Below are 25,551 nucleotides of genomic sequence, written 5' to 3' on the forward strand. Positions count from 1 at the left end.
CGATCGGGAGAGACGCGGACGAGGCCCTAAACATCAGTCACTTGGCCAGAAAGAATGACTTCTGCGGGGTGTGTGTGTGTGTGTGTGTGTGTGTGTGTGTGGTGCATGTGTGTGGTGTGTGTTGTGTGTTGTGTGTGGTGCGTGTGTGTGGTGTGTGTGTGGTATGTGGTGCGTGTCTGTGTGTGTGGTGCATGTGTGTAATGCGTATGGTGTGTGTGTGTGGTGCGCGTGGTGCGTGTGTGTGTGTCTGTGTGTGTGTGTCTATGTGTGTCTATGTGTGTTTGTGTGTCTGTGTCTGTGTGTCTGTGTGTGTGTCTGTGTGTGTGTGTCTATGTGTGTTTGTGTGTCTGTGTCTGTGTGTCTGTGTGTGTCTGTGTGTGTATCTGTGTCTGTGTGTCTGTGTGTGTCTGTGTGCGTGACGGCGGCGGGGGATGCTCAGAGGGGGGGCCCCGGGGGTGGGGGGGCTGCTCCTGCTGCTGCTGCTGCTGCTCCTGCTGCTGCTGCTCCTCCTGCTGCTGCCGCCGCCGCCGCCAGGTGCTCACCAGCACCGCACATACGGGCGGGCGCCCCTCCGTCACTGTGCCCATCACCCATTCACCCCGGAGGCTGGATGCCCAGGGTAGCTGGGGGCTTCTCCCTCCCTAAGAGAAGGTATTTGCCAAGCACTCAGCCCCGCCCGGCACGTTGGGGGCGCTTCAGGAACCGTCACGCAGCCATGGATCAACACCACGTGCACCGACCACCACAAGGCAGAGGGAACTAGCTCTGGGAAGACGGGCGGCGCGCGCACGCGCATCTAGGAGCGAGCTACGGTGGGGGGGGGGGGGGTGTAGTGCGTGTGACGAGACGCGCACGCTCATCTAGGAGCGCGCCACGCGGGGGGGAATTTCAGGAGCCTCTTCGATCAGACTCGCGCACGCGCACGCCCGTCCCCAGGGCGCGAGATGGGCGGAAGCCTGCGTCCAGGGACTCTGGATTCGGCTCCTGCTGATGACGCAGAGGACTTGTCCCGCCCCCTCCCCGCCCCGCCCCGCCCCCTCCGGGAGCCTGCGCTTTCTCCTGTCAGTCTGCCGGATCGGTCAGCTCGGTGGGGTCAGGCATCCTGCGCCCTCCTGCGCCCTCCTGCGCCCTCCTGCGCCCTCCTGCGCCCTCCTGCGCCCTCCTGCGCCCTCCTGCGCCCTCCTGCCATGGCCTCCAACCTCCCGATGCTGAGAGCCTCCCTGCCGCGCGTGTTCGTGGTGGGCGTGGGGATGACCAAGGTAACGGCCTGGGCTTGCGGATACGAGGCCGGCTCTGCCCGCGAGGAGCTCACCCACTCCCGGGAGACGCGGCTACGTCCGCGATAAACTGGGGCTAATTAGGGGGAAGGAAGGCTCCCGAATAAGAGGCATGGGCGAAGGCTTCCTGCAGGAGGTGGGAGTTTCCCCTGAAGGAAGCAGGAGGACGGAGGGCACTCCAGGCATGGGGCACAGCTGGGGAAAATGCTTGGAGTCTGGAGAGGGAGTGTTCCACGGAGGGAGTGAGGTGTAAGAAACCTGGTCAGACAGGAGGGACTTTGATTGCCGAGTAGAGATGCTGTGTCTGCCCCTGAGGACCATAGGGAGCCCCTAGAGTTTATTGGGGAGAAGGGGGAGGGGGCATGATCAGACGTGTGTGTAGGAGGGTGGATTGGTGGGGGGAGAGACCCTCCAGGAGTTATTGCCATAGAGAGGGCAACGTCAGAGGCGAAAAGGGGACATATTCTAGGCAACGAATTGGAAATGTTGGATGAGTAGGAGGAGTCAAGGGCAGGCATTTGTTGAGCACAAAGTCCGACAAAAACAATCTCCCTCTGTGTGAGTCTTCAGATCTGTTGGAGCCTGGTGTCAGCACAGGGTTGGTGCTCAAAAGATCCTTGTTAAGGAGAAAGTGGGAAACGTTATAAGGCCATAGGATTTAGATCTGAGACACTTTAGGATTATAGATTTAGAACCAGGGAGGTCCTTAGAGGGCATCTCATCCACCTCCCTTATTTTATAGATGAGGAGAAATGACGCGCTCAGGTCATACACACTGTAAGTAACACACACAGCCAGGCTTAAATTTGTAAGAAGAGAAAATGGAAACCACAACAAGCCAGACAAGCTCCAGCTGAGATTGGAATTCGGCTGTCACATCTCAGGACACTTTCCAATTTTATCCAAGTGACAGAGCTAGAGTTTCAACGCAGGTCTCCTGACATCAAACTCAGTGTCTTTCCTCTGTCCCCTTAAAAGGTGACATTTGGGGCCCAGAAGCCCTTGGGGGAGCAAGGTGGAATCCCAGAGCAAAAGGAATCCACCCTGTCAATGTAGTCTTGTGAAGTGAGCAAGTCGGCTAGCTCTGTTAGCTTTTCTGAGGGCAGTGGGAACTATGACAGAGCATTTTGTCAAATATTTCCCAATTACAATCTAATTGTTTTTGAGCTTGGGCTAACACTTAGGCCAGGGGATAGGAGCAGATGGCTTCCGGAGGCCCTTCCAGCTTGGAGATTGAGTGGCCTCTCAGGCCCCTTCCACCCCAAACGTTGTGCGATACTCATAAGATGTTCAATATTCAGGTGATTTCTCCACTGGGTTTCACTGTTGCATAAACGTCTAGTCCATTCCTGATGTGCCAGCTGTTTGTCACCTTCTGAATATAGTTCACAGAATCACAAGACTTGAAAGGGAGCCCAGTGCCCATCCAAGCTAGACCGGTCTGGTCCATCCTTGCAGAATTCCATTGAGGAAGGAACCCAAGACCCCAGAGCTGTCCCGTGCCACTTTTGGTTGGCTCTTATCTTTAGGAAGTTTTTCCTTCCTTCAAACCTAAATTTGTCTCATTGCTGTTTCTCATTCTCTCTGGGGCCATGCAGAATGGGGAGGGTCTCTCTTCCAGGTGACAGTCCTTGTGGTTCTTGAAAAAGCTGTTCTGTCTTCCTTGAAGCTCTTTTCTGGGTGGGCAGACTACTGTAACCTGCAGAGCTTTTATGGAAAACCATTTCCCCCCCACCCCCCATCTCCTACTTTGAATTTGTGAGGTTGATTTTTAGAGTCTGTGTGTGAGAGACTTCATATTTTTCTCATCTCAGTAGGCCTGGCCCAGTGTTCTGGCTTGTCACATCTCTGTGGATTCTGTCCTATACCTTATTAGTTATTCCTCCCAGCTTTTTTCATCTCCAGATTTGATACTTGATTTAAGGTGTTGCTAAAAATGTTAAACAGTTCAGGGACAAATGATTGACGTTGCCACTTAATAGCATAATGTAGTTCTCTTGTTTATCCCTTTATGTTTTTTCGAATGTTTCATTTTGCTTTGTCTGACAACTTGATTATAACTCTTACTTTTTTGGATTCACTTGATACATTGTAAATTTTTTTCCTGCATCCTCAGTTTTGTTTTGTGTAAGTCTGTTTTTAAATTTTATATCTTTTAAGCAACAGATTGTAAGGTTTTCTAATCCAACATGTTACTCTTTTTCTTTTACTGGATTGTTGAATCCATTCACATTTAAAGCTGTAAGAGTTGGGTTTATATTTTCTTCCATCTGTCTCTAATATTGAGGGGGTTTTTTTGAGTTATGATTTTTTCCTTCTGCTATAAACACATTATTATGTTTCTTTAGTTACTTTAATCTTTTTCTTAAAAGCCTTGTTCCCTTCCCTCCCCACCCCCCCACCTTTTTTGACTTTTTTCCCCCTCACTGCTGTACTCCAGATTGGGGAGCAGGGACCTTCCACTGCATGTCACCCCGCTCTGTGAAAGCAGGTTTTCCAGTTCTTCCAGGTGAGCTGGAGCTCGCATTGGTCAGGTCTCTTGTTACAAAACTTTTACTGATGCCCTTTGGTTTTACATCAGTCATTTCTAATTTGAAGCATCCCTTGTAACAAAGAAAACCACTCAGATAAAACCACTTGATACTGTGACTCCATCTAAACCTGTCTGTAGCATTCTGCCCTAGGAGTTCCTGTCTCCTCCATCTGAGGAGGGGGGTCTTTTATGATCTATTCTTTAGGACCAGTGTTGGTCTTCAATGACCTTTTATGCCCTTCAACTTACACTGATGTAGGCTTTGTGTGTTCTTTTGGCCCTTCATCCGTTTATACCCATAATCCTCTTTCTATCGCTGATCTTGCTTCTCCATTTCTTGCTGCACAGTCGTATTCCCTTGGGTTCATACGCCCGTTTTTTCAGCTACTTCTTCTTTAATGGACACTCCTTTGTTTCCATTTCTTTGCGACCAGAGGGAGCTCTGGATGAACACTTTGCATGTGTTTGACTTGTTTCTGTCTACCTTTTTTGGGGCATGTGCCTAACAGTGGGTTCACTTTCTCAGAGGACATGAACAGTTCAGTCACTTTTCTTTCATGGTTCCAAATTGAGGTCCTGACAAGCTGGGCCAATTCAGAGCTTTATGAACAGCAGAGTCACATTACTGGCTTTCCATCTTTGGCAGTTTTAGGGTGTGAGGTGAAGCCTCAGGTATAGAACTTCTCTACCATTAGTGATTTGGGGCATTTTTTCCTGTCTTCCTTTGTCTTGTGCTTTTTTTGAAAATGCTTTGTTCCTATCTTTCACCCACTTATCTGTTGAGGAATGGCACTGTGTATTTTTTGTACAAGCATGGTATAAGATGTTAAATATTAAATATTAAGTAAATTCTCTGTGCCCCATGGCCCTGCTCCACCAGTTTAGTGACACTCCAGAAAAAAGACATTGGGTTAGCCTGGCATGACCTGGTTTTGATGGAGCCCAGCTAGTGCTTTGTGATCGCTGCTTCCGGTTCTAGACAGACACCATCCTTTAGGGACCCATTAGAAAATTCTGCCAAGAATCAAAGTCAGTGCCACTGGCTTGTCATTTGCAACTGTTCTTTTTACTTTTTTGCAAAGTCAGCTTTTTCCCCTTCTCTAGTCCTTTGTCGCCTTCCTGGCTCCTGGCTCCTGGCTCCTTTCACCCCATGAGGGGTTTGGCCATCTCATCATCCGGGACTTTCAGCTTATAGCTCATCTTGGCCAGGTGGCTTGAATTCACTAAGGACAGCTAGGTCTGCCCTTCGTATCCCCTTATTTATATCCAGTCAGTCAGTTAACTGACTCGCATTTATTAATCACCTAGTGCCAACTCCCCATTAGCCATCTTTGTTATTGGTCGTGTTTGTCTTAGCTCAGCTCTGCACCTGTGCCCTTTGCCCCAGCAGCCATTATCTTCTGCCCAGTTAATGCATCCAACCCTGCAGCTGACCCCTGATACATACATATTGTCTCCTCCCATTACAAGGGGAGTGCCTTAAAAGCAGCCACCCTCCCACTTTCCTTAACACTTAATGCATGTTTTTTTATTTATTAATTTTGTTCTTTCCAGCCCAAAGGGTGGTAAATCATTCCAAGGCTAGTTCTTTATGGAACCAGGAATTAAGAAATCTGACCATCGGGCCTAACATGAATGTCTAACATGTGTCCACACATTTATTAAGTGCTCATCGTGTGACCAACATTGTACTGGGTGATGCAGGAAATACAGGGAATTGAGGGAATTGAGGAAGGACATGATACCTGCTCTTGAGCCTGCTGAGAGTCTCTTTGGGAGATAAGGTTATAGGCACATGAAGTCATGAAATAACTAGAAGAGGGTTCCACATGCTTTGGCAAGGGGTCCTCGAATTCCCAACCCAGGCCTTCTTCAGCAGCTTCACTTGGATGAGCCACTTGTGACCTATTATTTCTTTTTGCTCTAAAAGCACTTGATCATGCAGAGCTGGCTTTTCAGGGGCTGTGCCAGACATACTAGCATCATTCATTCATTCATTCATTCATTCATTCATTTGTTTATTCATTCAGTGAGCATTTATTAAGCACTTACTATGTGCTAGGCACTGCTTAAGGATACAAGAAGTAAAACCTGAAATAGTTCCTCGTTTCAAGGAGAAATACATTCTGTGAGGGGGCAACAAACAGTATGTATACAGCTAAATAAATACAATATATATCAAGTAATTTCAGAGGTAGGAAAGGGGCATTAATGCCAGGGGGAAATTGGGAAAAGGTTTGTGGAGGAACTAAGGCCTGAGCTGGCTTGGAAGGAGACAGTAGATTCTGAGCTTTGGAGGTGAGCAAGTGCACTTCAGGTCTGGAGGCCACAGAGAGGGGCTGACTTTGCTGGGCATGCCTATTTAACTAGAAAGAACTGCGTAGCTGCAGGTATGTAGTGTACGATCATCACAGTGAAATACTGTTTGTGAATCATTATTCACAAATCTTTTTAAAAATAAATTAAAATTTTCTCAATTAACAAGCATTTCTTTCTCCCCTTCACTCCCTTTCACCCCACTTTCAACATGTTAGTCTTTTGTGTATCCTCATACTACCTCCATGAACCAGGAGAAGGCAGGAGATGTCAGTTTTTTACTGTCACCCTTGGCAAAGCACTCCACTTGCCTGAGGTTGCATTTCCCCTTCTGTAATATAACTAGAAGTGGACTAAATGATTTCCTGAGGTTCCTTTCAACTCCAGATTCTGATTTTGTTTTGTTAATAGCTGACTACTATAAATAATCTTTAATCCATTGTAAAGATAAACAGATTGATGACCTTTCAGCCTGCCCCATCATCGGGCAGAGTCTCTCTTTCTGGAGGTGCCCTGTGGCCAAGGCTACCTGGTCTCATTTTCCACTTTGAAGATTTCTCTATCGGAACATGGGGTCTTTTTTTTCTCTTTTTTGAGGGAAGGTTTCTTTCTATTCCCCTGCAACCCCAACTTTGCACATTCTTATTTATTTTTCCTGCATTTAAAAACATTCTGAATTTTATAAATATCAACTAAAATGGACACTTTTGTATATGCAGTAGAACAGAAAATGGGGGTTGTATATGAAACTGCAAATCTCCAGCGTGTACTGTGGTTTTTTCTTTTTAAGTGTATAATAAGCAGATTACTTTTAAAATAATAACGTGGTTGGTATTTTTTGTTTTCACATTAACAGAATGTCTCCTAGTACCCTTTCTCTCTTCTGCAAGAGCTATCCCATATAGCAAACGGTATTTTTTTAAAAAGAGAGGAAAGGGAAGAAAAATTCACAAAACTAACCAAGACATCAACAAGACCTGAAAATATATGGGATAGTCTATCTCCATCTGTGGACCTTCTACCTCTACAAAGAAGCAGAGTCAGGGTGTCTTCCTAAATCACTTTTTTGGGGCCATGTTTGTGCTTTATAATTTTGTGGCATTACTTGTGCTGATCATTTTCCTCTTGTTTTTTCCAGTTTCAGAAGCCTGGGCTTCAGGACTCAGTGGACTACCCTGACCTGGCAAAAGAAGCAGGTAACCACCCGATAGAGAAATTGCCTCTCATCCTTCCTCATTTCTCGAGCAGACAATCCCGATTCACTGGGGCTGACGTGGCCTTGCAGTTGGCCCAGTGCGGCAGCACCACCAGGAGACAGCGTCTGGGACTCTGGGGAACAGGAGAGGTTGTTTCACTTGGGCTCAGGCTGTGCTTCCTACATTTTCTATAGCTGCACGATCATTACTTCACTGCCTGTGATCTCTGTTGTCTGCAGCTGGGTGGCCTAGTGTAGTGAATTGAAAATGGCACCTAATTTGTAACAGGAAATCAAGACTGACTGCCTGGTTTAATGAAGGCAATACTTGTGCTTTGCAGACAAGATTGGAAAACTGAGTTATGCTTAATAAACAGGAGCATTTTCAAATTCTAGAGAAGAATACCTTTTACATTGAGCTGTGCTTAATCTTTCTTGCTGTTGTGGACTGACTGACAGTGTGTCAGTGAGGGGAGACCCCAAAATATGACTGTTTATGGACTGAAGAAGCCCGAGTAGGAGTCAGGAAGGTTAGGCCAGGATCGGGGTACCCAGGACTTAGGAAACAGAAACTGGATAAGAAAAAAAGAATTAAGAAGAAGGTTAAGAAATGAAAATTTGAGAGCATCAGTGCAGTTCAGTAGGCTGGTTGTAGTGATGCTGGCAACCAAAGTGGAGGCTTAGCATTTCACTGCCCCATTGGGCATCTCTGTACGCCCATCTTTGGGCTCATCCGCAACCCAGGCAGGGAAGGCCAGACAGACTGTTCTCAGGACCCTCATGCAGAAAAGTCTTTCAGAACAAGTCCTGTGTACTGTGTTGTCTAGCTGGAAGAGCAGACCTTGGCTCCGGTTGCTTGGTGAGGTTAGCCCTCGGGGGTCCAAATGGGTGTTGCCCTTTTGTATCTAGGGCAGGGTCATTTTCCCTGGAGATTTTGTAGCTTTGCCTAATAGATGTCCCATTCCCTCCCTTGAGGATGCCCTGCTCTGGGGAGGGATTTACTGATTTTAGCTTCAGTCTTTCCTTCCTGGGTATGCGTGGCACTGCTCTCATTCCCCTTTCCCCCACTTCCCTCAAGATGTCACAGGGGTAAGGGCAGGTAGGTAGCAAAGTAGATTGAACACTGACCCTGGAGTAAGGAGGACCTGAGTTCAAATCTGATTTCAGACACTTAGTAGCTGTGTAACCCTGGGCAAATCAATTAACCCCAATTGCCTCAAAAAAAAAAAGAAAAAGAAAAAGGAAAAAGAAAGACTTCGGGAAGATTCAAATGCTTTCTCACCAAAAGGGGTACAGTTCACCCATTTGCCTGATTGAGGCTTCCAGACTTTGACCTGTGTCAAGGTCAGCCAGCTGCTGGTTTTCTCCTTCCCTGACTTAATTTAATTCCTTAATTATTTTATTTGATTGAAAACACATGTATGAAACCTGACTCTAAGAGACTGTGTGAGGGTATAGTTGCTGTTTAAACTTTGGAGAATGCTAGAACTTAATTCTTGACTCATCTAAAAAATGTTACATGTCAGTTGACAAAAGTTCTTTTGTTAAAATCCATTTTTTCCTTTCTGTAGGGCTGAAGGCCCTGGCTGATGCCCAGATCTCTTATTCGGAAGTGGAGCAGGCATGTGTTGGCTACGTGTATGGTGAGTTAGTGGAGCTGCACGCCCTTGTGGGGAGGGTCCAGAAGGCTTGTGTTCAGTTCCTGCTCAGGGCACTCACTGTAGCTTCGTGACCCTGGTTTGCAGAATTCCTCACCTTTGAACCACAATCACCTCATCTGTCAAATGGGAACAATAATGTTATCATCAAAAAATGAGCTGGAGCAGGAAATGTCACATCACTGCCGTGTCCACCAAAGAAACCCCAAATGGGGTCACGAAGACTCAGACACAACTGAGCAACAGGAACCTTGAGAAGAGCCTTTTGCAAACCCTAAAGTGCCGTATAAATGTCAGTTACTACTATTGTTGATATAACTATCTCTTATTACAAAGAAATAAGAGTTTTGGAAAATTCACCAATACATCACAAAAGTGTCCCACCTCCGTGCACTTCCATCCCTGCAGAGAAGCTGCAAATGAGTATTTCCTTTTCTCTTGCCTTGGTTAGAAGTCCTCATCTTTCTTGGTCTCTGGGGAATCTGTCCCTGTTGACTGCTCTCTCCCCCTGGGCTTTCTGCCTACTCTGTCTCCTGGTCCTCCTCTTACCTGTCTGACTCCTCCTCCTTAGCTATCAATGCCATGCCTCCTAACTGCGGATGTTCCTCAAGGCTCTAGTCTGGACCCTCTTCTCTTCCATGCGTTTAGTTCCCATCTCTATGCAGATAACTCCCACATCTCTTTATCCAGCCTTAGACTCTCTCCTGAGCTCCAGTCCAACATCACCAAATGCCTGTTGGACATTTCAAAGTAGATGCCTCATGTTGTTCAGTTGTTTCAGTTGTGAGTGACTCTTTCTGACCCCATTTTGGGTTTTTCTGGCAGAGATACTGAAGGAGTTTGCCATTTCCTTCTCTAGCTCATTTTACAAATGAGGAAACTGAGGCAAACAGAGTTCAGTGACTCGCTCAGGGTTACCCAGCTAGGAAATGTCTGAGGCTGGATTTGAACTCAGGAAGATGAGCCTTCCTGACTCCAGGACCAGTGCTCTTTTCACTATGGTTCCCCTAGATGCCTCATAGACATCTCATAATTCAACATGTCCCAAAAAGAACCATCTTTCCACTCCACTCCCCTTCTAAGCTTTCCTCCTGTTCTTGAGGATATCTCTGTCCTTCCAGTCTCCTGTAGTCCTTCCTCACGTCCAATCCGCTGTCATCTCTTGTGTCTGTCTTCTAGTATCACTCACCTCTGACCCTTATCTCTCAGCTGAGTTCAGGCCCTCATGAACGTCTTCCTAGACCAGAGTTGGCTGACTTTGGCCCAAGGGCCCCTGGCCTAGCCTGTTGTCATCCTCTGCTCCTTGGTTTCTCTGCCTCACAGCCTTCTCCTCTCCAGTCTCTCCTCCAAGTCAAGTCAACAAGTGTGTGTTAAATTCTGAGTATCAGTTGCCTAACCTTTTCCCTCTCCTAAATGCCAGTGGCTCCCTCTTGACTCTAGGATCAGAAATAAACTCCTTGCTTTGGGTTTTAAAGACCTTTGTGGCTTGGGCCCCACCTGCCTTGGAAGCCTCTCGCATCTTTCTTTCTTTCCTCTACTCTCTAGTCCAGCCAGCCTGACCTTGCTATCCCTCCCCCTCAGTGCTCCATCTCCATCTCCAGCCTCTGGCCCTTGGCCCCGTCTGGCCTCCAAGTCTGGGATGCATTCCTTCCCGGCTTCGACCTCCCACTTTCTACTCAAAGCTTTTCTTAATCACCTTGGCTCCCAGGTGAGCTACCTTGTGTATATTTTGTATTTGTTTGTTACCTGTGTACCCACTGTCTCCTCTAGCACAGTAGAAGCTCCTTGAGGGCAGGGACTGTTGCATTTTTATCCTTATATCCCTAGTAGTGCCTGGCTTACAGTAGGTATTTAATAAGTGCTTGTTGATTGATTGATTGGTGTCTGAGCTTAGCTAAGTGTGGAGAAATCTCATCACCAGCAAGTTGGCCAGTAGGTTATGAGTGCTCTGGCTGAGCCTTCCATGGATAATACAGAATTGCCCTCAGTCCTACGTGGACTCTTATGTATCTGCAGTGATGGTGGCAGTTCCAGAAAGTGGAGAGGATTCTAAGAATCACCTCAGTGCTGGATCATTTGATTAATGTCACCTTAACACATCTTGAGTGGGCGCCATGTGAGGAGATCTCAGTCGTGTCCATGTTGGCATCTTCAATATAAATGAAACCAGAAAATAGTAAGAATCTACAGTTAAATGGATGGAAGGCTTAAAAGTTCTCCTGAGACATGATTAATAGAGTTGGTGGAATTGATTTCCTCTCAAGTCAAAAGACAGAACCATTTCACAGGATATTTGACCATCTCACCTTACTGTGCTTGGGATGAAAAAGTCTGTTGTGAAGATGGAGGCAGCTCAGGGTCCAGCATCTGTGGCCGGAGCTGAAGAGATTAGAGAAATCCTACAAAGAGCTGGCTCAAACTGGCCTTTTTATTGTGAAGATGTGTGCACAAAGGTAGGGCAGGGAGAAAACTTGTTAGAAAATATTGTTTGAGATTAAGAAATGAAAGAGGCCAGAGATGGCTCAGAAGCCTCAGGCCCAAGTATCATTAAGCAGTTTCGTAAAGAGATTTGAAAGGCCTTAAACGTGGTAGGCACCAAATATCACAGAAAGTGAAAATGATTATTTCTGAACTGATGATCAGTTGAGTTTTTGTGTTGGCCCACTTCGGAATTAATCATGTGCTGTCAGACCACTGACTAGTCAAAGCAGAGATCACATTACATTAGAAAATTAAGGTAAGCGGAGAGATAATGGTCCAAGCATCAGCAGTTTTTAATTAGTCTATTAGTAACCAATAAGTTGGGTCTTTGGCCTCTCAACAACCAAAGATCCCGAGAGAGGGCTTCCTAACCTTCATATTGGTTTGGGATGTGCAGAGGTGGGAGGACAATCGGATTGGTTATGGGGTAGACAGCATTGTGGGGTTGGGGACAACATGATTGGTTACATCAAAGAAACAGGGCTAGTAACCACCACTCTCTGACAATTAAGGAATATTCATTGTTTCAAGGGACCCATCCTCATCTTATAGTCTTTGTGAGGGCATTAGAAGTACCAGACTTACTGTCTCCTTGGAAGAGACAAAAACTCCCCTAACTGAACAAGGACAGGAAAGGACAGACAGTAGATCTTGTAGAAGTATACCAGGTTGGCTTGTAGGCCTTCAAAGGTCAATAAACAGATGTCCTGGAATTTTGCAGGAGCAGAAGGTATGAGGGAAAACAAGTTTTCTCTTAATTATAACTTTAAACTAACTAAGGGAAAGTTAAATTCCTGAGTTTAACTCTAGGACAGAAACATGGCTTTAGGTAGTTACAGCATAAAGTCAGTATTGCAGAATCAATACAATAGAAATCAGTACGAATAGACACTTGATCTTTTCGGTCAAAATCAATACCAAATTAGAGGAAAAAATGAAAATGAGATCACCCTGCATGTAATAATAGTGCTAACCCAATTTGTTGATTCTAAATAATCTGTTTACTGGGAAACATGGACAACCAAGGGAAGGCTGTTGACTTAGATTATCATCAATTCCTAGAGAAGCTCAGCTGATGGAGAGCCGCTATCACAAACCCTGACCAAGTGGGGAGAGATGGCAGCCAGGGCAGCCCCAGTTTTAGAGCAAAAACTCATAGGGAAAACCTCGTGTCAGAGGATCATGTAGTTAATTTACCTTATAAAGACCCCATCCTTATCCCTGTTACCATCTAAAACAACCAAAAGTAGTGAATGGGAAAATGAGTGTGTGGCAAGGATGATGTGAGGCCTGAGGTCCTCCTCACAAGACATGCATTGGAGCTGGGAACAGCAGTGGACAGATGCTGAATGGAGCAGTTGTGCCGATATATTTGTAGACTTCCTGTTTCACTCACTGATGACAGAACCAGCACAGTTGGGCTCAGGACACGTTTGTTATACAAAGATGATGTGTGAATTTAATTTGGAAAGAGCAGCCAGACCTGACCCAGTGGATACAGGAGGGATTTGCATTGAGTAGCATACTTTGACAGCATTGAGGATTCAAACTATCTCAAACAGGGAAAGATACCAAAAAAAATGAGTGTGTCATTGTCAAAAAAGGCTAAGAAGAATATTTCCTGACCCATATACTGGTGAGAATGGTCTGTAGAGGAAAAGGGGATGGGTGTGCTTTCCAGAGAGTTTTCTGGGGTAGATTACAGCCGTGTGGTCACATGTGACTGGAAGGTGCAGAGACGTCAGCAGCATTTATGAAGTAGCCACTATGTTCCAGGCCTGGCTGCTCAGAGAGGCAGAAGACAGTCCCTGCCTTCATGGAGCTTACAGCCTGTGAGGCAAACAGCTAGGTACAAGTAAGGTCTATACAAGATAGGGTGGATATTGGGCTCAGAGGGAAGGCACTGAGGCTAAGGAGAACCGGAAAAATACCAGCTCCCACCCTGTTTATAAAAAAGAATTTAATTGAATAAACAAGGCACTTCCTAGACAGAGGCCAAGATCATATCAGATTCTTTGTTAAATGAGAACAGAGTGAGCCTCACATTCTGAGTGATAGGCAGGGCATAAAATAAGGCCACATCTACTCATCTATCTGTGCATGTCGTGGAGAACGTTCCTTAAAGAATCTAGAAGATGGATTCTCTATGCGTGATTCTGTTATGTCCAAGCTTCTCTTTCTGAGATGTTGCATTGATGGCATCCAGCTCAAGAACACTGCAGTGTCTCCTTGTGTTGATCCACATCCACTCAAAAAATAGAGGCTTTATCTGATGCATGTAGGAAAAACCAAATGATCGGCAGATTCCTATGGCCTAGATGGTGACATGGAGTTACAGGGGAAACCTGCTGAGTCAGCTCATTGGTACATGTATATTAAAGAGGTGCTTTAGAGGATTTAAATAAGTACAAGATAAAGGAAATATCTCTGTGCATTTAATCTATAGCTGTATTGTTTAAATTTTGATTTATAGCTCTTTAGTTATAGACAGCAAATGCCTTTGGTGAGTATAGGTGGCCCTATTTTACTCCTTGCTTAGTACTAAGAATCAGAAGGTGGCTCTGTTCTCCTTCATCAGACACTCAGTCTAGCCACATTTGCTTCTCTGAGCTTCAGCTTCTCTGTCTGTAAAAGAAGAGGAATGCATTCCCTGTCTCATAGGATTGTCAGGAAGAAAGTGAACTGCACAGTGTGTTTTACATGTGAGCTGTTCACCACCACTACTCTGACGATATATTCTAGTTTTGTTTTTGTACCCGTCTTGGTTTAGAGGGGAGCTGAGTTAAGGAAAGTGTTGCTCGGGAGGCATTTGGTTTGCCCTTGTGCACCTCCTGGTTCCTGTGGGATGCTGTTGCTTTTTAACCATTCCTTTCTGTCTACTCTCTTCCACACAGGGGAATCCACCTCTGGCCAGAGGGCCATCTACCATAGCTTGGGATTGACTGGAATTCCAATCTTCAATGTGAATAACAATTGTTCCACTGGCTCCACGGCTTTGTACATGGCAAGGCAGCTGATCCAGGGCGGTAAGATTCCCTGGGATTGGTGTTGGGCCTTCTCGGCATAGGGACTGCGAGCCCCTCCTGGGCCCAGGTGTGCTTTCTTGGTGTAATGCCTGTTGATCACTATGTATGTAAGTGCTGAGTTGGTCATTCTGTGATATGTATGAAGCAAAATTGCTAGAATCTCTTGTTGACAGAGAGAACTGAGTCCACAGCCCTCTGCAGAGAACCCATCCCGGTAGTGACAGCATTGACCAGCCCATTTCCCATAGTGACTGCAGGGGCTAAGGCCCGTTTGTGCGATACTGCAGAGGCTTTCCGGGAGCCCCTGCTTGGGGATGAGGCCCACCCACAGCTGTTCATCCAGCCTTTTCTCTAATACTTTACCTACAAAGAGCTCACTACCTTAGAAGAGGAAAATGAATAATGCAGCCTGTACTGGCTCTGGGCCCACCTGGTATCCTTTTCTCTCCCTTACCCTGAGGTTCCACCTGAGGACCACCTCCTCCAAGAAGCCTTTCTCCATGCTTTGTGGTCAGTCATGGCCTTCTCTTGGGCTCCACTTAGCACTTTGTGGGGCAGCTGTCTAATAAGCCACTTCATCATTGTATGTCCCTCCCCTCCCTTGGTGCAGATCACAATCCAACCATCCCATGTGGTCCTGAGCCCTTCTGTAAACCTTATACACACACGCACACACAGACACACACACACAGACATACACACACACCCTCACACACTCACACCCACCCACCCTCACACACCTACACATGCGCCGCCACTCCCCCCCCCCCCCAAGATGCTCCTCTAGCTAGGAACATTTTGTTGGTATTTCCTGGGCATGAAGGCAGCCCTTGCTCTTGCCCCTGACCAGCCAGCCTCCTTTTCTGCTCGTCCATTTCCTTGATGGTGCTGTATGTGTTATCTTCTCAGGCAGGTCGTTTTAGGTGCTCTGTGGGGGTAGTTTTGTACAGTGGATAAATGGCTGGACTTGAGCCAGGGAGATCTGGGCTCATATCTCAGCAGACACTTCTTGGCTCTGTGACCATGGACAGATCAGTTCACTTCTCTGACCCTCAGTTTCCTCATCTGTAGAAGTATGCTAGCCTGCCTCCTAGTGTTCTTGTGGTGATGTCTGGCAGGTGTTTGGAGCCCTTCTGAGTGCTGTGTCGTGCCAGTGAATGATGTGCTCACACCTCCAGGTCACCATTTGGGGCGTCTCCTGAGGGCCCTTTAGGCTGCCTGCAGTTTTGCACGGTTAGAGATCATTGTATCACTAAGTAATATCCGGTGTATGTGTTGTGTGTCTCATGATCCTTGCTACAATTTTGGGAGGTCAGGGCTTTTATCCCAGTTTTACAGATGAGGAAACTGAGGCTGAGAGGGTCAAAGTGACCCAGGGTCACTCAGATGGAAAGTGTCTGAGGCTGGTTTGGAACTCAGAGTATTTCTGATTCCTGGCCCAGCACTGTGTGCAATTTAATATCTGATTTCTTATCTCAGTGGGAGAATATTGGTATTAAAATGAAAACGTTGATGGCCTGGTAGTAGCCTGCTAGGTATACTCTGTACTTTATACAAGGTTTGTTTTCCTCCCATGATTAATGAACTTGAATTTTTTTAAAAAATATACTTCTGAGTATTTGGAGATGTTGCTCTAATAAATCCCTAACTTTTATTTTCAGGTTTGGCAAACTGTGTCTTGGCACTTGGCTTTGAGAAGATGGAAAAGGGCTCTCTTGGATCAAAAGTGAGTATCATGTGTTTTTCAGGTCTTTAAGGTATAAAGACTTACACACAACTTTATATATATCAAATATAATCTTTATAAGAAGAATGGTTAGCACTTTACTAGCATTTTATATGTTATCACCTTGTATATTTTATGATGTGAGGATTTACATAAGATTATAACAAAGGCTTGCCTATCAGCCAAAACACTATTTTGGTCCGTCAGAAAAATTCTGTGTGCCCAGGTTTCCTCACACACACACACACACACACACACACACACACACACACACACACACACACACACACACACACACTTTCTCTCTTATTAAGCACCTAAGCTGTCCAAGGAACTTTGATAGGACACAAAGACATGTGAAATAGCACCCTTCCAAAGGGCCTTACATTCTGCTGGGAGAATTCACCAGGCACACCAGTAAGGAGACACAAAGTATGTACATATTAATTCAAAGTAATTTCAAGAAGGGGAAAGGGGTAGAATGAGCTCCTTGTATGTTGGGATGATTTGAGCTGCCTGGTCTGTATCCTGAGTGTAGCACTTGGCCACCTGCAAGAGGCCCTGAAGGAGCACAGGCTGGGTGGCCTGCCTTTCAGATCAGCAAGGGACAGCTATGATCAGCTAACATGCCTGAGCACAGCATTCTAAGGACCCAAACAGGCTGCAGTTTGTTTTGTGTGGCCCATGAGTTAAGAACGGCTGGCAGTGGGCCAGAGCCAGCGCCTGGCCTGTAGTCTGCTGACCCCTGAGCTGGACTCTGGGCTGAGCCTAATGAGATGAGAGATGAAGGAGGGTTAGTGGCCTCTCCCAGGTTCTATGACATGTGCTCAGGGTTGTCTGGTGACCCCTCCCCCACCTGTCCTTGTGCACTTGGTTTTCTGGACTCAGAGATGGTAAGTTCTCTATTCTTATCCCAAATCTGATCCTTGTTAACCTGGCCACAACACTGTAGCTTGTGTGGCAGCCATGGCATGTCTTCATTGAGTTAGTTTTACAGTCTTCATCGCATTAGTTGTGCAGTCTGAAAATTATCTGTTGATGAGCAAATCATCTGGGCCTTCATCAAAGTCATTGAGAAAAATGATGAAGAAAGCAGGGTCAAGGGTCAAGGGTAGGCATTGTGTCAGAAGTCTCCTGCCAGGTTGGTTGGCATTGATTTTCTAATTACTATTCCTTAAATTCATTTGTGTGGACCTTTAAAAATCTACCTGTTATCACTTAGCCCACATCTCTCCGTCTTGTCTATTATAGTAACCTAAGAGATACTAAGATGCAGGTACAGCACTGTATGTCCATGGTATGCCCTGGGTCACCAGCCCAGGGACCCTGTTAGAAAGTAAATGAGTTGCCCCCCAAAGTCACGTTACTACTTCAGACATCGAAGTGTCTCTTCCTAATGGTTCACACATTATTTCTTTAATTTTCAGCCTAGAATTTTTTGAGGAATTGAAGTCCAGCACTTGTTTTGTTCAGTCCCATTTTCTAAGTGGGCCCGCCATTGCATCCGCTGTTTGCTTGGGTCCTCCAGGGCCTCCTTCTGGGTCTGGAGCTTGTCATCCCTTCCCACTTCCTGGAGGCTTGGCCCTTTTTGTGCCCCCACCCTAGTATTGCTTCTGTTTCTGGAGTTCCAGGATCAGTAGAGTGGATTCCAGCGATCATATATGCTTGTAATGTGTACAATCGCTTCATTTCCCTTTAAACAATTCCTTTTGAATAAGATTGGTAATAATAAAAGGAACGATCACTTGCAAACTGATATTTCTATAATTCTTGATAGCTCACCTTGCCCTCTGCCTTTGGTGTCTCAGCTGAACCTCACCCACGGCCTCCCTCTGAGCTGGGTCCTATAGGTATAGTTATCCCATCTTATAGGTGAGGGAATGGAGGCTGGGAAAGCTTAAGTGACTCACTCCTCCTTACCATATTCCATCAATTGATCACACGGCACAAGGTCCCAGTGGGATTTACTGCTTTGATTTCAGATTTCTAGTTTACCTTGTTTGTTCTGTCCATTGTTCATGGATGTTTAAGGCAATGAATGGGCTTGAACCTCTGTTCATCTCCTGAGAATTATTATTATCCACCACTAATCTACTCCCTATCAATACTTGTTATTTTTTGTGTTACCAATGGGCAGCCATCTTCCTCCTCCTCCTCATGCTTCTGCTTTAAGGTTTGCAAAGTGACTTAGAGAAATCATTTCACTTGACCTTCACAACAACCTTGAAAGGCTGGCGCTATTATTTATTATTAATAAGTTTAATATTAGCACCTTCCTCCTAGAGTTGTTGTGTAAGTATCGAATGAGATAGTAAATGTAAAATGCTTAGCATAGTGCCTAGCACATAGCAAATATTAGCTATTATTATTATTTTACAGATTAAGAAACTGAGGCAGGAAGAGGTGAAGTGTCTTGCCCAGGGTCACACCACTAGTACGTGTCTAAGACTGGATTTGAACTCAGGTCTTCCTGACTCCAGGCCCAGTTACTCTGTGTCTTGTGACATCCCCCAGCTGCCCCTCCTCAATTTAAAGGCCTCTCAATTGGATCTGCAGCTCACTAGGCTCCCTGCTCCAATGCATTCTACGCCTGCCCCAGGAGCCCACATGCCAGGACACCCGAAGTCTCTGCTATGTTAATTCAGAGTCATCTTTCAGGACCCAGCTTATGTATCCACCGAGAGTCTCCTACAGCTTCTCCCAGGGGGCTTCCTGGTTCATGGTGACCACTGCCTCTTCATGCCCTCCACATTTTTATATACAGCTCTGTGCTAACACTGTTGTCCATCTGCTTTTATCCTCTAGTCATTTCACATTTGTGATTCAGTTAATTCATTTCTTGAGCCCCTCGAGCCGGGGTGTCCTAGGGGAGATGGGCTGTCTACACACAGAGCGAGGTCTGTTGGTGTCAGATATTGGTCAGACTCTGGTCATGTTTGTCGTAGCTCCCCAACGAAGTCACGAGCTCCCTCAGGTTTGGGGTTTCTTCTGATTTGCTTATTACTGCCCTGGGAGTAATAAGCCCTGGAGAATGATCAGCTTCTGGCAAATGTGTAAACCACACCTGGGAAGCCTCTGGAGCGTTATTCTGCCCCAAGGCTGTAGCACAAAGGAATAATTTTTTAGAAAGTTGTATTCATGCTCCCCCTTCCAGCCTAGCCACTTACCTCCTGTGCCCAGAGAAAAATAATCAAAACTCAGCGGTCATGTCTGGCTACCCCCATAGCCTTCCTCCTCCAGTCTCTCACTCCTGGGCCAAGAAAAGCGTTTCATCTGTTCTCTAGGACCAAGAATGGTCATTGTTTGTAAATTGGGTCAGCTTCCATGGAGTGTTGTTTTCCTTTACATCGTTGTAAAAGGTGTGTGTCTGTTATACTCCTGGTCCTGCTTCCTTCACTTGTCACCAGTTTATACAAATTTTCTCAAGGAAATAATGTCTACCCTGTTAACTTGTTATGCCTGTCCCATTCATTTTGGTGCCTCTCAAGGTCTGAAGGATCAGAGCAGCTGAAAAATGGTGTGTGCAGTGACCAGTATGAGCTACTAGAGTTTCAGAAGGGCCCAATGGGTCTGAGAAGGACTTTACCTTAATGAAGATTCATCCTAGAACCCTGTAAGGCTTTGCCTTCTTTCCTGGAGACTCTCTCTTCATGGAGCTCCTCTCCTTTTGCTCTCACTTGTTCTGCGTGCCTCCCCCTTTCTCCCTCTTGGCCTTTGTCTGTCCTCTTTTCCTTCTGTTTCTGTTCTTTCTAAAGTTTCTTTCCTGACTGCATTCTTTCATTTGTTGGCCATGATGTGAGAAAAAATTATTGAATACAGCTTTATATTTTTTGTTTCTCTTTTTAAAAGCTGGTTATTCGAATGTTTGTGGTTGTGTCAGTGTAAGACCTTTTTTACTTCAGTGTGGAACTTGATATGGGTCATTATTAGTCTTTGATAGAAAAAAAGATTACCCCCCTTGGACTAAGCTGCCTTATCCTTATCTGTGTATTCTTCTCATGGCCAATTACGGAGATTTCATAAACTCTCTTAACACTTCCTAATTAGTGTTTATCATCTTTTTTGTTAATCTCTTCCTTGTATTCAGTTAGAATCTCTTCTACTGTAATTTCTTTTTGTTTCTACCATGCGGAATGATTATGATAAACATTTCCCATCAAGCTCCCTACCATATTTGAAGGGAATGAACTCATCTGCCTGAGCATTTCCTCAGCGTTCCCCATGGGCTGCTCTCCCTGGCACACAGTAGGCTCTTAGATTGATTGTCTGACTCACATTCGCTTGGGTACATCTCAAATTCATCACAGAGAAAACCGAACTCAGTTTTTCCCTTTGATCCTATCTTTCCTTTCTTTATCGAGGGAGCCAACGTCCTGTAGTCTTGAAGTCATCCCGGATCCTTCCCTCACTCTCACTCCTGTATCCAATCAGTTGCCTAGTGTTGCTTTTTTTCTTTTTCAAAAAATTTTTCTTTTCAGAACTTAAACATGAAAAGAGCATTTCCATAAAAGCAGAACAAGAAAGGGTCTACAATGAAACTCTTGCTTTTGTACTCTTTGCTTTTTAAAAAAAATATATCATTTGTACCATATATTTCTTTCAAAACTGTTCTGCCTACCCATGCTTCTTTCTGAATCTTGTTTTGTACTCTTTTGTACTCTTGTGACTTTCCCTGAAGACCCTCAATGACCCCTGTCTTTTAGCATCCCTATTGCCACCTGCCCTGCGATGGAAAACAAACAAACCCACACCAAAATCTCTCATAACAAGCAAAACAGATCCCCCAGGGCTGTGTCCCCAGACGCCTGCTTTCCATCCATCTAGAGCTTGTCTCCTCTGTGGCAGAAGGTGGAGAATACTTTCATCCTTGATGATCTCTACCCAAGATCAGAATTCTGTTGTTTCCTTCACAAGGTTTGTAATCTTCATGTCAGTTGTTCTGGCTCTGTTTACTTGACTGTGCATCACTTCACATTTCCCAGGATTCTCTGAATTTGTCTTGCGTTATTTCTTCTATTGCATTCAGATACCATCTTTGTTTGGCTGTTCCTTAGTGGGTGGTCCTTGGATTCGAGAGCTCTGCTTTTCTCTTTCTTTTTACTCCCCACCTCAGGATCAGGGCATTGTCCCTGGCATTTGCTCCCACCTTGTTTCCCTGTTGAGTTTGTTGTATTCCTGTACCACACTGTGTGTGTGTGTGTGTGTGTGTGTGTGTGTGTGTGTGTGTGTACACGTGTGTGTGTTTGTACATCTTTCTGGTACCTCCAGTTCTGAGAAATAGCAGATCGGGCTTCTTTGTTTCCGAGCTACTGTATTCCTTTCATCTTCCTTTTCTTTTCCTCTCTTGAAACCCTTAGAATAGAAGAGGACAGATCATATGCCTTGCACAGTTATGGGTAAGAGATAAATTCTTTACCAAAGAAGGAATACAGGCAATTACAAAAGATAGAATACATAATTTTGATTACATAAAATTGTGAAAAACTTTTGCATAAGCAAAACGAATGCCTCTAGGATGAGAAGAAACATGGACAAAGGGGAAAAAAGTCTTTGTATAAGATTTCTCACACAAAGTTTGATAGCCAAGGTCCATGATCTACCATCAGCAATAGATAAGGCCAAAAACTACTTACTCCCTAGCAGATAAGTGATCTAAGGAGATGTGCAACCCTGTTAGAAATGCAAAAGAAGCATTGCATGTGATTAACAGTGACAGTGCCCCAACTTGCTAATAATGGGTGTGCCAATCAAAACAGCCCAGAGTTTTCACAAACTCACACCCAACAGATTGACAAAGATGACAGAAGGTGGGACTAGTGGAGGTTGGGGTTGTGGGTGATGTGCATTCATGAAAATGCGTTAATGCCGGTACAGGGCTTAGCACAGTGCCAGACACTTAGTCAGTGTTTAATAAATGCTAGTTCCATTAATGAACTGGTAGAACTTTGAATTAGTGTGGTCATTCTGGAAAGCAGTTTAGAATTATGCCAATAAAATGGCTACAACAGCCATGCCATTTGACCTGAAGATGTCACTCTTCCATGTACTTTGCAGAGATCTCTGAGAAAGAGAAAGTCTCCATAGGCATCAAAGCATTTGCTGAACACTTCTTTTGTGGCCAAAAAGAACTAGAAACAAAGAAGATGTTTGTCCATCAATTGAGGATTGGCTAACCAAATTGTGTCACGTAAATATAATGGAATATTATTGGGTTGTTAGAAATGACAGATAGGATGAGTAGGAGGAAACATGGAAAGGTGTACATGAATCAACGAAAAAGAAAGAAAGCAGAGCCAAGAAAACAACATAGACAATGATGACAACAATGTGAAGGCAACTGAGGATAGATGCTGCCAAACTGCAAAGATCAGGCTTAGCTCCAGGGAAGAGATACAGGGAAGAATCTTTGACCCCTTTGGAAGGGGTGTGTGTGTGTCAGTGGGTATAGAGCACTGGAAATACTGTCACCTTATTTTGATATGTTGATCAATTTTGCTATTGTTTTCTCTTTTTGTTGTAAGGGATGGGTTTCCAGGAGAGGTGAAAGGGGGGAGGAAACGAAGATATGCAGGGATAATGCAGGGTAATTTGTAAGAAAAACAAACCCTCAGAACAGAGCCAATGCACTCCGAGGCCCTGTTTTTCTTATTTGATTCCCACGATACCCTTTGAAGACGTTGGGGTTTTCGGGAACACTTGATTCTTTCCCTCCCATTAAAGTGTAGATGATGTAGTGGGTACAGTGCCAGGCCTGAAGCCAGAAAGATTCATCTTCCTGAGTTCGAATTTGATCTCAGATACTTATTGGCTGGGTGACCCTGGGTGTCACTTGACTCTGTTTGCCTCAGTTTCCTCATCTGTAAAGTGAGCTGGAGAAGGAAATGGCAAACCCCTCCTGTATCTTTGCCAAAAAACCCCCAAAGGGGGTCGCAGAGAGTCGAGCATGACTGAGGTGACTGAACACCACTGGCACCGGGACATCATCATATAGTCCCTTCCAACTGCTCAAATCAATTTCTCTTTCTTGGTTACTCGTCTCCTGGATTTGCATGGCAAAGTTCCCACTTAGTTTCCTTACATCAGAAATGCTTGAAAGTTCTCTCTTCCCTTAAAGGTCCATTCCTCCATACTCCCCACCCTCCAGGAAGACGATGATGAGCTTTTCATGTTAAGGGTTTTGTTTTTTTTAAAGGTTAGGTCGACACCCTGTAGAGCACTTATTTGTATTTTCCCCCCAATGACATGTAAAAAAAATTTTCAACATTCATTTTTCAAATTGAGTTCCAGATTCTTTCCCTCCCTCCCCAACCCCCTTCATTGAGAAGGCAAGCAACTTGATATGGGTTATATATGTGTAGACATGCAAAACCTATTTCCATATTAGTCATGTTGTAAAAGAAAACAGACCAAAATAAAAACCCAAGAAAAATAAAATTAAAAAAGTATGCTTTGATCTATATTCAGACTCTATCAGTTCTTTCTCTGGGAATACATAACATTTGTCATCATAAGTCCTTCAGAGTTGTCTTGGATCATTCATTGTATTGCTGAGAATAGCCACATCATTCACAGTGATCATCTTACAGTATTGATGGTTCTCCTATTCCTACTCATTTCACTTTGCATCAGTTCATATAAGACTTTCCAGGTTTTTCTGAGAGCATCTAGCTCACAATAGTATTCTATCAAAAACTCGTATACCACAAATTGTTCAGCCATTCCCCAACTGACGGGCATCCCCTCAATGTCCAGTTCTTTGCCATCAGAAAAGAGCTTCTATACATATTTGGGAATAGTTCCAAATTGCTCTACATAATGGTTGAATTAGATCACAATTCCACCAACAGTGTATTAGTGTCTCAGTTTTTGCACATCTCCTCCAATATTTGTCATTCTCTTTTTCAGTCCTCTTAGCTAGTCTGATAGATGTGAGGTAGTACCTCAGAATTGTTGTAATTTACTTCTCTTCAATCAGTAGTGATTTGGAGCATTTTTTTCTTATGGCTATAGATAGCTTTGATTACTTCATCTGAAAACTTTATATTTTTGATCATGTATCAATTGGTGAATGGCTCGTATTTTTATAAATTCGACTCATTTCTCTATTTATTTGAGAGATGAGACCTTTATATCAGAGATACTTGCTTCAAAAAATTTTTGCAGTTATGATTGCTAACTGTATTTCCCACCATTCCATTTCCCTCATTTATTCTATTCTCTCTGTCTTCACCCTCTCCCTCTTCAAAAGTGGTTTGCTTCTGACTACTGCCTCTCCCAATCCACCCTCCCTTCTGTGAGCATCGCCCCTCCCTGCCCTGTCTTAATCTCTTCCCCTCCTACTTTCCTGTAGGGTAAGACAGATTTTTATGACCAATTGAGTATGTATGATATTCTCTCTTTGAGCCAATTCTGATGAGAGTAAGGTTCCAGTGTTCCCAGCTACCTCCCCCATCTTCCCATCCAGTGTAATAGCGCTTTTTTGCCTCTTTTATGTAAGATAAAATTTACCCCATTCTACCTCTCCCTTTCCCTTTCTCCCAATGCATTTCTCTTCCACCCCTTAATTTTATTTTTTAGATATCATCCCATCATATTCAACTCACACCTGTGCTTCTGTCTACATATACTCCTTCTAATTACCCTAATTATTAGAAAGTTCTTATGAGTTACAAGTATCATCTTCCCATGTAGGAATATAAACAGTTTGACCATGTTAAGCCCCTTATGATTTCTCTTTCCTGATTCCTTTTTATGATTCTTTTGAGTTTTGTATTTGGAAGATTTTCTATTCAGCCCTGGTCTTTTCATCAGGAATGCTTGAAAGTCCTCGATTTCATTGAATATCCATTTTCCCCCAGATTAATTATACTCAGTTTTACTGGGTAGGTGATTCTTATTTGTAATCCTAACTCCTTTGCCTTCTGGAAGATCATATTTCAAGCCCTCCTATCCTTTAACGTAGAAGCTGCTAAATCTTCTGTTGTCCTGACTGTGATTCCACAGTACTTGAATTGTTTCCTTCTGGCTGCTTGCAGTATTTTCTCGTTGACCTGGGAGCGCTGGAATTTGACTATAACATTTGTGGGAGTTTTCATTTTGGGATTGCTTTCAATAGGTGATCTGTGAATTCTTTCATTTTCTATTTTACCCTCTACTTCTAGAATATCAGGGCAATTTTCTTGGATTGTTTCTTGAAAGATGATGTCTAGACTCTTTTTTATCATGGCTTTTAGAAAGTCCCATAATTTTAAAATTATCTCTCCTGAATCTATTTTCCAGGTCAGTTGTTTTTCTAATGAGATACTTCACATTGTCTTCTGTTTTCTCATTCTTTTGGTT

General features: G+C 44.5%; 1 protein-coding gene across 2 annotated transcripts in view; it reads left to right on the forward strand.

Moving 5' to 3' along the window:
- The first annotated feature begins 929 nt into the window (after window positions 1-929).
- SCP2 (sterol carrier protein 2) overlaps window positions 930-25,551 on the forward strand; it is a 75,437-nt gene continuing 50,815 nt past the window's right edge. The window contains exons 1-6 of one of the 2 annotated variants that reach the window (XM_072649490.1): window positions 976-1,100; window positions 1,151-1,259; window positions 7,265-7,322; window positions 8,893-8,964; window positions 14,355-14,486; window positions 16,148-16,212. In XM_072649490.1, coding sequence (XP_072505591.1) covers window positions 991-1,100; window positions 1,151-1,259; window positions 7,265-7,322; window positions 8,893-8,964; window positions 14,355-14,486; window positions 16,148-16,212 — 546 coding nt within the window. In that variant the 5' untranslated portion in view covers window positions 976-990. Of the gene's footprint in view, window positions 1,260-7,264; window positions 7,323-8,892; window positions 8,965-14,354; window positions 14,487-16,147; window positions 16,213-25,551 lie in introns of both variants that reach the window. The other variant, XM_072649489.1, reaches the window with a different exon arrangement.

This window comes from Notamacropus eugenii, chromosome 2 (assembly GCF_028372415.1).
Source record: "Notamacropus eugenii isolate mMacEug1 chromosome 2, mMacEug1.pri_v2, whole genome shotgun sequence".
NCBI classification, from domain to species: Eukaryota; Metazoa; Chordata; class Mammalia; order Diprotodontia; family Macropodidae; genus Notamacropus; species Notamacropus eugenii.